General features: G+C 33.4%; 1 protein-coding gene across 1 annotated transcript; it reads left to right on the top strand.

The window, feature by feature from the left end:
* Positions 1 to 865: 865 nt before the first annotated feature.
* On the top strand, positions 866 to 13,107 carry LOC112045361 (arginyl-tRNA--protein transferase 1). The gene is made up of 8 exons (XM_024081512.2): positions 866 to 1,053; positions 1,137 to 1,263; positions 2,067 to 2,320; positions 2,915 to 2,977; positions 3,075 to 3,259; positions 3,738 to 3,899; positions 4,238 to 4,419; positions 11,675 to 13,107. Exons 1-8 carry the CDS (start codon positions 963 to 965, stop codon positions 12,075 to 12,077), a joined length of 1,467 nt encoding a protein of 488 aa, XP_023937280.1. The 5' UTR covers positions 866 to 962; the 3' UTR covers positions 12,078 to 13,107.
* The last annotated feature ends 769 nt before the right edge of the window (positions 13,108 to 13,876 follow it).

The following is a 13,876-nucleotide window of genomic DNA, read 5'->3' as shown; positions in this document are numbered from 1 at the left end:
TTTTCTGTCAAAGTATATGATCAACGATCTTATGCGATTATAAACACTGTCTTTATAGAATCGATGTTTCATAGTTTACAATCGTGTCTGTCGGTTAAAAACCTCCGTAAAAATACCTTCTTGTGTAGTTAAATGGTGTTAAAACCGAACAAAAACTGCTGGTTTAGTAAGATATGTATGAAATCTAAGCTCGTTGTCCCTAGAAAATGGCAGAAAATTTTGTTCGTGAATTTGGATGCGATACTAGTCCTTATGTATTTAGTCTGAGTCACGGTCACATCACAATCACAGGTCACTCCATGCCATGGGACCTTAGAAGAACGTGAAATCTTTATGAAGCAGCGCCATCTACATCCTAGATTTAAGATTCCAAGATAGTAAATACAATTACATATGATGTGTACGTACTAGAATATTTTTAGAGCTTAAACCCGTGTAAGTACGGAAAAAAAACCGAAAAAATAGAATTATTTATCCTTTTAATTTTGACGCGTAATAGAAAGATTGTGTTTGTATTTCTAAAGCAAAGGGATTATTAAAGAAAAACAGTAAGTGTACATTAATTTCAACGACTTTCCACATAGTCATTTGGCCTAGTGGTGCATAACAAAGGTACAATATAATAATCCTGAGTTCGAACCCGGGGTAATAAAGGAAATCTTTTTGTCTTTTTTTTTGTTTTTCTCAATTGGTTTCTTCAACTATTACAAAATCAAAAATGTCTCTCCTTTACAAAAAATGTGCATTATTATTTTTTTACTTTTTACTATACTAAAAATACCGTATCTAGTCACTAGATGGCGCTATCACAGGCATTCCGAAAAAAGTTCGAGTAGCCTATCTATTTCCAAATAATACACTGTAATCTTTGGGTCACTCATTGTGTGTCTTGTCATTAATCAATTATTCATACAATTTTTAATTTTAAAAATATTACAAATTGCATACAAATACTTATCAATATGATGAAACGGAGTATAATAGAATATTGTTCTGAACACGATGGGTACAAATGCGGTTACTGTAAGAAACCAGATTCAAATTATAGTCATGGTAAGAATTTCTAATAATGATACATCATGAACTGTTAGTGTGTTAGCCAAGTGATATCATAATAATTATTATGAAATGTGTAGGGATGTGGGCGCATACGATGACTGTACAAGACTACCAGGATTTGATCGACAGAGGATGGCGCAGATCTGGGAAGTACTGTTACAAACCAGTTCTTGATGTTGTTTGCTGTCCAATGTATACTATAAGGTTAGATTCTCCGGATTACATTAATTTGTTCTGATCTATTTCATGCGAGGTTAAGGTTAAGGTAAAAGTTGCTGTTATAGCAGCTTAATATATCATACTACCCTATAACATACTACCCGGCCTTCTCGCAAAACCCGTTCTTAGCGGACCTCTACTGTCTTTAAAACTACCTCCTTGCCAAATATTATCTTTGTACTTCAAGCGGTTTTAGAGATTTCCTGATGAATGACTTTTCACATTTATATATTAAGATAATATTTTTAGTCTAAATAACAAAATTGGGTACCTAAGTAGTTGTCATAACAGACAGTGTTCTGCACCAATTGAGTCTTATAATATAACAGAAGCCTGCATTTCCATGATCCTATTAATTTTATTATATTTAGTCGCCAGGGAAGGCAGAACATTATTTCATCTATCAAGTGCACAGCAACAAATGCTGTGCATACGTCAATTATTGTCATTGCAGGCTCACTTCTTCACTTTCATTTTTAAAAATCTGCCCAATATGAAACCCAACCCATCATATTGGTTTGGTCTTCGACAATCCTGAATCTTAACCTTTTAAACTTTAGTGTACTTTTGAGACTATTGACAATCATGATTAAGGTTCTAAATATAGCAAGAAAACATTTTGATATTTCATCACTTTGATGGAGCCGTGGTTTGGACACAGAGCTGCCTAAACTAAACCATCAGATTAATGCTTCAGAAATGCTAATAGCCAGCATGTCAACATATTTTTCTAGCATAATATATCTAATAAAGTGTCTACCAAAATGCATTTTGAATGTTCAATACAGATGCAGAGCTTTAGAATTCAAAACAACTAAATCACAAAAGAAAGTTATAAAAAGGGTTAACAAGTTTCTGATGGGTCAAGATGAGATTTCCAAAGAAAGTCAAGTGTCAGGTAGCAATGAGGACATGACGGTAGACACTGACGGCAGAGAACAATTTGTTGAGAGTAGAAGAAGTCATCAGGAGATTAATATTGGTGATGTTGACATTGCATTCATTGATCAACCTGCTGAATCGATAGCTGCAAAATCATCAGGTTTGTATTATGGTCTGTTTTAGTTTTTTTTTTGGGTAGTTATCCTTATAAGGCTAACCTACAGTTTTGAAAGTTAAAAAATTAAACAATGTATACTAAAGCCAAACTCAAGGAGTACTGTGTACTAACAAACAAATTAGAAATAAGGGTAGAAAACATATATTTCATTACTTTTTTATTTTAATTCAGGTTTTTTTTTTATAAAATATTATTTAAAACGTATTAGCTATTTATCTAGTTGTTTTAAGCTTATTAATCAAATTTTTTTTTATTAATTTAAGAACTAGTTAATTATAATTATTACTAGGTGTGAAATGACTAGCATTTTACACCCTAATTTTTAATTTATTTTTTGATAAATAGTATTCTTCGAGTATGGCTTTAGTATAGAGGGAGTGCTTAAGCCAAATTAAACGACATCTCACAATCATCAAAAATTACTCTCTCAATTAATTAATGCCCTTATAATATCTTCATTTACCATATCAAGGTTGCTGTTAAATTACAGAGAAAAATCAATAAACAGAATTAATATTTAATAGTTAACCAATATGTCTAATAATCTTTCAATTGATTGAGAAAATTTATTTACAGAAATAAAGCCTACCTCAAACAAAACACTAAACAACCCCAAACTGACTGATAAAAAACAAGAAGGTAGGTAACAACAATTTTAGATGTGAATATGTTTTGTTAGACTTTTAATGATTTTTATAGTCAGGTTTTTACAACTTTATACTAAGTTTTTATACAGTTGCAGGACCAGATCCTACTAAGGCGCCATGTAAAAAAGCTAAGCAAGCAAGACGAGAAAGGATGTTAGAAAAATTAAAAAAGAAAGGCATAGATGTTAGCAATATAGGTAGTAACAAAAATAGAGAAAAACAAATAGAGGATTTCATTAATGAGCTTCCAAGTGAAGCAAAAAGAAACCTTGAGGTACTAAAGTAATTATATTCATAAATAAAAATAACGAAAAATATTAAATTATTCATTATTACAATTTAATGTATGGTCATTTTATAGGGTTCCTTACCTTAACAGTAAAATGTGACCCTATTACTATAACAACAAATACTTACTAAAAAACAGAATAAAATAAATCTTAATATATAAATGCGAAAGGTCATTCATCACAAAATCGCGAAAACCTCTTGATAAACAGAACTGAAATTTGGCAGGGAGGTAGTTTTTAGTTAGTATTTATCCACACCACCAGATTTTGTCTAAGGGTCTAAGGGTCCGCTAGTATCGCATACAATAAACGTGATTCTTTAGCCTTTTTATAGAACATACAATGATCATAAATTTTATAAAGCTTATAATAGAACCCTTTTGCGTGAATCCAACTCACATATTTTGACCAGTTATGTTTAAATATAGGTTAGAATTTTAAAAGATATTTTTTCTTTTTTAGATTAAATTAGTCAGAACTACTCCACCCAGTCCGGAGTGGTTAGCAACATCCAAAGAAACTCACAATCTTTATGTAAAATATCAGATGGCTGTCCACGGAGATCGACCAGACAAGTGCTCAGAGTCCCAATTCACTGGCTTCTTAGTTCAAAGTCCATTACTGGTAAGTACACACACATGCCGTGATAGCCCAGTAGATATGACCTCTGCTTCAGATTCCAGAGGGTGTGGGTTCAAATCCAGCCCACGGCACAAATATCACATTCCTCAATTGGTAAGGAAAAACATTGTGAAGAAACTTGCATACCAGAGAATTTGAAGTCTGCCAATCCGCTTTGGGCCAGCGTGTGCAGACTATTGGTCTAACCCCTCTCATTCTGAGAAGTGACTCATGCTCAACAGTGAGCTGAATATAGGTTGCTAAGGAAAAAATAAAATAGTCAGCAGTTGAAAAGGACTGATAATGATAATTTTTTAATGCAAGGCTTTTGTTATTTACAGGAAGAATATTCTGAAGGAGGTCCAGCCTCTGGTTATGGTTCCTTCCACCAACAATACTGGCTCGATGGGAAACTCATAGCTGTTGGTGTTTTAGACATTTTACCTAAATGTGTCTCCTCGGTTTATTTCATTTATGATCCTCAGCACATGAACTTAGCTCTGGGCACGTATGGTGCTTTAAGGTAAACAATTATTAAATAACCCACTTTATAGTACAGAGTTTGATAAATCTTTACAGTAACTGTTACACAAGGTTCAGAAATCTGCGTTGGTTAGTCTACACTGAGGCTTGACAACAAATTGCTCACATACTGTGCAGTGTTAAAACCTGTCTGGTTTTACGCCATTCAGCTATGGTGGCCCCTGCAGTAAATCAAATGCAATGCGCTTCCAAAGTAGACAAAATTACATAATTTAGGACTATCACAGATGCCTCTTGGTTCACTCGCGACTATGAAACCCACGAACACCTTGAAATGCCAACTGTCTGTGAGGAAATCAGTAATAACTGCAAAAAGCATAAAGAAAGGCTAACGCGACATCCCAATCGCCTCGCTAGCTCATTGGTGGTAGCGCCGCGAAGCGAGCTGACGTGCTCGATGACTAGGTGACGGCAGAGCTATGGCTTTCCTGTCAGAAAACGCCCTCTCACAACTCACCTGCTAAATTCTAACGACTGATCGCAGATCCAAAGAGAGAAAAAAATACTTAGGACTATTACGGACGCCCCTTGGTTCACAACAATGAAACCCACGAACACCTTGAACTGCCAACCGTCTGTGAGGAAATCAGTATTAACTGCATAAAGTATAAAGAAACGCTAACGCGACATCCTATCCTAATCGTCTCGCTAGCTCATTGGTGGTAGCGCCGCAAATCAAACGCCTGAAGCGACCTGACGTGCTCGATGACTAGGTGACGGCAGAGCTATGGCTCTCCTGTCATAAAACGCCCTAAAATCTCACAACTCACCTGCTTAAAGTCTAACGATTGATCGCAGATCAAAAGAGAGAAAAAAAAACTTAGGACTATTACAGACGCCCCTTGGTTCACTCGCAACAATGAAACCCACGAACACGACGTGCTCGATGACTAGGTGACCCGCTGAAATATGGTTTTGTACACTGTGCAGTACCAAAAAAACAATGTTGTATACTACTATACGTAGGCCTGCCAAACATGGGTCTACAACACAAGTTCGAGGCATAAACTCATCACCACACAACATGCAATGGAAAGGAGCATCTTGAAACTAAAAAAAGCTGACAAAATAAACAGTATGATTATTAGGAATAAAACTAATCTCACAGATGCTCTGGACCATGCACAAAGACTTAAGTGGAGATGGGCAGGCCACCTTGGCAGGCTAAAGGACAAACGGTGGACTAAGAAAATTACCTACTGGAAAGGTCCACTTGGTAAAAGGAAGGTAGGAAGGCCTATAGGAAGGTGGGTGGACGACATTACCGCAGTGGCTGGCCAAGGTTGGATGGAACTCACAAAAGAAAGGGACAAATGGAAAAAGATGGAGGAGGCTTATACCCGAAGGGGCCCATTAATAACTAGTACATAAATTAATTATTTAGATAAATATATAGATTAGTTAGAATAGTTTTAAGATATTGTTAAGTACTATCTAAATGGGAAAAATAAAGCTTATTATTTACTATACATAGGTACATATTCTTAGTACTTGAAAAAGTTATATAAAATATATATTAGCATTCCATGAATTCACCGTCCAGTGCCAGGCACATTGTATGGTAGAAAAAAAAATCTGACTCCTGAAACTTGGTGTAGGTTTAAAAAACACCTAAAGGACCTGTTAACACATCTTCTCCCATTCTCCGCTCTTAATGTTTTACCTGCCCAGCCAAATTTGGTATGGACCTGCAAGAGCAGCTTTGGATACCAATACAGAATAGGGATGATGACAGTTTTTTAATCTATACTAATATTATAAAGAGGTAAAGTTTGTAAGTTTGTAAGTTTGTAACAATTTTTTGAAATGGGGTAATCTTCGGAACTACTGGACCGATTTTAAAAATTCTTTCACCAGTAGAATGCTACGTTATCGGGGAGTGCTATAGGCTATATTTTATATTTCTATCATATATAACTACTGAGATATCGCGGGTTTTCTCTTACAGGTCAGACCGAAAAACTTACTTTTTCGCATGCGCTGCCTCAACCATTGCGTATAACTGAAATAAAGGTATGGAGGCTTTTTGAACCTTTAAAAGTTCTACAAAAAAGTCCGCGACACCATATATCTATCTTTTATATTTTAGCAGATATAGTACCTTTAGTACTTTAATAAATTATTTAAATTTTAAACTAAGGTTTACGTCATTATTTACACAACTAAACTTAAATCCTTATCAAAATAAATTATTTAATAATCACAAGGATATTATAGAGATAAGATTTGCCCTTTACAGTATGTTAATTAGTTATATAGTTTCGGAGATAATACAAAATTTCTGAAAGTCGCAGAAATGCCGCTATATGACGCCCCGCGGTTTCAATTACGTGGTTCCCGTTCCCGTATGAATATGAGGACCAAACTTAGCCTATGACACTCGCAAATAATGTAGCTTTCTATTGGTAAAAGAATTTTCCAAATCGGTCCAGTAGATCCAGAGATTACCCCCGACAACCACACAAACTTTACCTCTTTATAGTATTAGCATAGAAGTCGCTTGGGAAATTATAGTCTTTTGGTCATTGCACCACGCACAAAAGGCTGGACCAATTTTGCTGAGGGTAGGTATAGGATAGAGGTAGGGAAGGGGTAGGATAGAGGTAGGGTAGGGGTAATTTAGGGAAAGTGTAGGGTAGGGTACGGATAAGGTATGGGTAGTGTAGGGTAGGGGCAAGGTAGAGGTAGGGGAAGGATATGGAAAAATATATCTAAGAAAAAACGAGGAATCACGTATCATTTTAATCACGAATGAATCCCAAATCCAAAAACTCTTGCAAGAAAAATGACTATGCTCAGTTCCTAACGTCAGATTATCATTTTACACAGATGTCTATGTTTTTCACTTAGTCTTTGTACTCTCATATGTCCATTATTATTGTTTTTGTGTACTATTGTTAAATTTAACTATGTACGATGCAGTTTCCTGTAAACTCACTCAACCTTATACACTTAAAGCTGCCTGTAACAAAATACATATACCACATACATACTCCACGATACTTGTTGTTTTTAGTAGTTACAAATATAAACTACAACTAGTTAAATCAAATATTCTTGATAACACTCTTGATCTCACACAAATAATTAATACATACAATTATACTTGTTTCATAATATTTACATCATATACATACTTAGTCTTAACAATTATAGAATTTAGCCATAATTTATGGTTGAAAATGAATATATTAGTTAGGGCAATTTTTGTACTCATACCAATACATACTTATAGTTTCGCTTGTCACACTGTGTATAGAATGCATTCAATAAAAAAAAACCTAAAATTGACTAACAAATATAACGTTGGTATAATGACTAGCGATTCACTACTTAGCACACTTGCACTCATATCCATACTTAACAATTCACACAAATTTAATACGATCTTAAAATACACATACCCATATACAATACAAACATGTTACACAATCAATCATGAACTCAGAAGTATAATCTTAATGTTAAAATATGTAATATCTATCTTAGTTTTAATAACACAAATAATAATCACTCTTTTTTACTACCTTCACATTACAACTTTTTACGTAGAACATTTACGACACATCTTATTACAATGTACTGTACTTGATTATGGATAGTCAGTTAACTAACGCGCAGGAGATAGACAATACTGATATTCATCATTCACAGAGTTGTGATCTGGAAGACTTGCCAAAGTATTTCCATAATATAAGAGAACAAGATATTACAATTTTAAATCAAAATATCAGGAGTATTCACAGCAACATAAATGATCTAGAAATCATGTTGTCAACACTACACTGTAACATAGACATAATCATTTTAACAGAATGTTGGTTGCATCCCAATAAAAATGTACCAATTCTTCCAGAGTATAACTCATTTTCAACTACAACTTATTATAACCAAAACGATGGTGTAGTTATTTACGTTAAAAAAACATTAAATGTGGACTTCAAAGAAATACAGATCAGTCAAGCATCATGCCTGCAAATTGAACTTAATAATTGCATTATACTTGGTATATACCGCTCTCCCTCGAGTTCTGATGTTGATGCATTCATCAACTCCTTAAGTAGCTACTTGGAGCACCTCAAAACAGATAAAAACCTTATTATTACTGGAGACATTAATATTAATATTATTTCAAAAGAAACTGAGCAAAATCATGAACGTAACAATAGGTCTAATTATTTAAACATACTTTCTACCCTAGGATTTCTGCCCGGTCATGTACTTCCAACGAGAGGGTCAAGCTGCTTAGATCATTTCTTCCTAAAACTGAAAAGCAACGTTTCAACGAATATAGCCGTTCTTAACACTTCAATAACTGATCATTTAACAGTAGTACTTCACCTAAAAATCTCTAAACACAAAAACGTTGTCTCTGTTTCAAAAACGAAAGAAGTTATTAGCTATGACGATGCTTTGAAATCTCTACGACAAAAAAACCTTTCACGGTTGCTCTTTAGTGAAGATCCCAACTATATTATACACCAGTTACTTATATCAATACATGAATCCATCCAGGAAAATACGAAAACTGTAAAAATTCCAAAAAATAAACGCATTATTAAGCCTTGGATTACCCCAGGTATCCTACGTTGTATTAAAAATCGAAATAAAATGCAAAGAAAGTGTAAACAAGACCCCCTAAATGAAATTTTAAAAATAACGTATAAACGTTATAGAAATCACTGTAACAATCTTATAAAGAAACTTAAACTGAATTATGACAGGGAACAACTAGCAAGATCTTCCAACAATTCTAAAACTTTATGGAAAAATATTAAGAGGGTAACTAACTTAGCTCCGGGTAACACATATAATACCGCTTTACTTAAAGTCAAGGCATCTCCTACAGACTCAACTAATTATGTTAACAATTACTTTGCGAATATTGGTAAGGGTTTGGCAGAGGATATTATTTCTGGTCAGTCAAAGTCCTACTCAACAGATACAGTGTATACTCAACTGTCATCTTTTGTCTTATTGAGTACGTCAACTGAAGAAATTAATAGTGTGCTTTCTAGTCTCAAGACCAATAGATCTACAGGACTGGATAATATTTCTACTAGATTTTTAAAGATGGCCAGAGATGTGGTATCCCCAATAATTTGTCACTTCGCCAACCTATGCTTTGAAAGGGGTATTTTTCCTTCTCCTCTAAAAGAAGCTGTTATAACGCCAATACATAAGAGTGGTGCCCGAGACGATGTAAATAACTACAGGCCAATATCGATTCTACCAGTTATATCTAAAATACTAGAAAAATGTATAAATAAAAGACTTATTAATTACTTAGATAAATACAAAGTAATATCAAAAACACAATTCGGTTTTAGACAGGGTAAATCGACTGAAGATGCCATTTTATACCTAACAACATCAATTGTTGACCAAATTGATTTGAGAAAAAAATGCTTATGTGTCTTTTTGGACCTGAAAAAGGCTTTTGACACCGTCTCGGTTCCCATTCTGGTGCAGAAGCTTGAAGGAATAGGAATTAGAGGTACTCCTTTAAAGTTATTTAGGGACTATTTAATAAATCGAAAGCAAAAAGTCAAAATAGGAGAGTATGTTAGCGAAGAGACAAATATTTCATATGGAGTACCACAGGGGAGTGTCTTGGGGCCGACTCTGTTTCTGGTATACATCAACAGTCTATGTAACTTAAATTTGAAAAATGCTCAAATAATTTCGTACGCTGACGATACGGCAATTGTGTTCTCCGGCTCAACCTGGAAGGAAGTTACATCCTCGACTGAAGAAGGTCTTGCATTGGTTTCTTCATGGTTAAATCTAAATTTACTTACTCTTAATGCTGCTAAAACTAATTATATTTGTTTCTCTATAAAAAATAATAGTCAACCAAAAAATGACCTTTGCATAAGAATTCATAAATGCGGTGACGTAACGAGTAAAGCTTGTGGTTGTCCTATTATTGACAAAGTAGTCTCTATTAAATATCTAGGTATCATGATTGACCAAAAGTTGTCTTGGTATCCACAAATTGAACTAGTTGCAAATAGGGTTAGGAAATTGAACTGGATTTTTAAGAAACTAAGATATGTTGCTCCGACTAACTTGCTCAACAAAATATATATTGCTTTGGCACAACCCATCTTAACTTATTGTATTCCTTTATGGGGAGGAGCTGCTAAAACAAGATTTGTTGAAGTTGAAAGAGCTCAGCGGTACTTATTAAAAACCATATATTTTAAATCCTATCAACACCCTACGGACTTATTATATTCAGAAAGTAAAATGTTAACAGTAAGACAATTATTCATCTTAAACACCACTTTAAAACTGCACAAATCCCTTCATTTTAATCCAGATCATTTAAATAAAAGACGTCACGGCAACGTTACAACCACAATAATTAACAAAACTTGTTTTGCAGCTATGCAATATAAAAAACGATCAAGTATGTTATATAATAGACTTAATAAACTTTTGGGTATTTACCCCTTAAACTACTTTGACTGCAAGGGGAAGCTCTCACCATGGTTACAAGCCCTTACCTATGATGAAACCGAAGATCTGTTAAACGTTATTAAATAAATTCCGAGTTAGTTAAGACAAAACAATAAACAGGAATATTAGATTGGATACACATTCCATTTCAGTTTCAATTACTCACACACACACACACACACACACACACACACACACACACACACACACACACACACACACACACACGCACACACACACACGCACTTGTACGCATGCTCATGCAAACAATTTTATTCTTATTTCTCACTTATTTTGCATGTTAGAATTGTAAGAAAATTATGTATTATTTGATTTATGTTAAAATTATTGTTTTTGTTTTATAATTATAATAATATTATAGTTAAGGAAGAGCGGGGCTTTCTGATACAGGTCTAGTACTTAATAGAAGGTCCCAGCCCAATCAGCTATGTAAACTTGATAAAACAATAAATTTTCATTTCATTCATTCATTTCATTTCATTCATTTCATTCATTTCATGGAAAGTCTAGGGTAGGGGAGGAGTAGGATAGGGGTAGGGTAGGGTAGTGGTAGGGTAATATTTTTAATAGATTTTGAAATTATATACTCTCATTTATTTTGCAAATATTCAGACAATCTTTGCTTTTTATGTATAAATTATATAACATTGACCCTATTTACCCGAATGTATCATAAAAATCAATTTATTCAAACCTAGTCATCATCCCCATTTGCTGCAGTAAGTTTAAGCATTGATTATTTGTTACAGAGAGATAGCATTCACGAGACATCTGCATACAGTTTGTCCAGAACTAAAATACTACTACATTGGCTACTACATCCACTCGTGTCCCAAAATGAGGTACAAGGGTAACTTCCATCCCTCCGACCTCCTCTGTCCGGAGACTTACAAATGGTTTCCTCTGAAAGACTGTACACAAAGGTTGGATATCACACCGTATTCCAGATTTGATCCGGACATAGACAGTATAGATGAAAATTGTGCATCCGATAGTGACATAAACCACGTTCCTGTGCTTTATAGAGGGGAGGTGATGCCTTTCTCAGTTTACAGGAAGAATAAGAAAAATACAAGCGTAGACGAAGTTGTCGAGTATGCACAACTTGCTGGAGCTAAAACTATCAGGAGAATGATTTTGGTTAGAGCATAAAACAAACACAAACACTAATAATAATAGGGTAGTTGACTCATCAAATCAAAAATATAAACAATATTAATTTCGTATAGTACCTGGAATAAGGGTCCGAAATATATCGATATCAATTAATAAAAGTTAAGGATTTCATAAAAAACTTGATTTAAGTATCACGTTTTATTTTCAAATTTTCCAAACGTCAAAAACGCAGTCGTCTATTTTGCGACGTCACTAACACACTTGATGTACTAAGCCTCAAATTAATTGCTATTTGTCAAACGCTCCTTTTGTAAGGGATTTATTATAGTGACGTCATGAAACAGTTGAAATATAGACCAACATGGCCGACAGTATTATATGGCTCGTGTTGTCAAAAAAATATTTAAAAACTAAAATTTTCATGTAATCACATCTCGAAAAAATATGAAATTTTTTTTTCAATCTAGTAGAACAATAATGAACAATTTAAGACAATTTAAAAAAAAGTGTCAACTAGCCTATTATACTGATTTAATTCAAATAATTATTTGCGAGGCTACTATCATAGTTTAAATTAAATAGGGGTTAATATATTTTGTGAAACCTGTCATTTTTCGTATTACACTTATATTAACTGTACTTGATTGGTACATTGGTTAAATGTTAAATGGGGTTAAAAAGATCCCCTTTTTAACCCCATTTAACATTTAACTAATTATTAAAATATAAACTTAAATAAATTTAATAAAAAAAAATAAAATTAGTAAATTGTGGTCTACGCGAAGTAAACTAATAAAAAATCTTCCTTTTTGGGGTCCGCCGCAAAAAAGGAATGCGTATTTACCCTTTGGTATAAAACTGTGTTATTAATTCTAGTATTTTAAGTATTACTATAATATTTATTAGTTTCTGTTTAACAGTAACTTTGTACTTAAATACATTCTAGTATGATTATTTGTTTGCCCCACCTTTATCATGTGAAATAAGATATACATTAATTATTTTAGTTGTTACGTTGTTAACTGTTCTTAAATAATACATGTATTAGTTTTATGTTTCAACCGTGCAGTTTTGTTTTATTTTCTCTCATGGATGGTTCAAAAATTACTGAACGTATTTTGATGAAGACTTAAAGTATTAAATACCTGATGTATATAGGGTTGCCAACCGTACTGTAATGTACAGTATTGTACTATATTTCGGGACTGTGTACTATATACTTTTGGAGAAATATATAGTACGCAAAAATACTATATGACGTATTTTCAAAACGTAAATGTAACAAACAAATCTTTCATTTTAAAACTCGATTAAATAAACAATATCATAAAATCTTGTCTATTTAATCGAGTTTCGAATTTTAAACGAAAGAATTCCAAAAAAAAATAGCTTTTGGTTTTGTGAAAAATACTGTATAGATAATAGACACTCATATTTTAGATAAAAAATATTAATATTGAAAATGTAACAAGTGCAACATATATATATTAGCTTTTTAACCGACTTTCAAAAAGGAGGAGGTTCTACGTTCGGCTGTATGTTTTTTTTTATATTATTATATCTTATCTTTAAGCGTACTATATTTTTTTGTAGCTAAATCTGAAGACTACTATATTTTTCTCAAGAAATGTTTGCAACCCTAACTGAATGCCACAAAATAACATTTTAATATTATAGTCTGGCAAGTTCGTTGATGACACTCCCATGAGTATCTAATAATCTGTGCTCCCATGATATGCGGGCAACTCGATACGAATAGAGTAACCAAGCTATAGGTACTACAACTCTATAAAGATTTTGTATTATTAGATTATTTTCTTATCGCCTCAATTCAT

Source organism: Bicyclus anynana, chromosome 19 (assembly GCF_947172395.1).
Source record: "Bicyclus anynana chromosome 19, ilBicAnyn1.1, whole genome shotgun sequence".
NCBI lineage: Eukaryota > Metazoa > Arthropoda > Insecta > Lepidoptera > Nymphalidae > Bicyclus > Bicyclus anynana.
The sequence above is the reverse complement of the archived record's forward strand: the minus strand, read 5'-3'. Positions and strand labels throughout refer to the sequence as shown.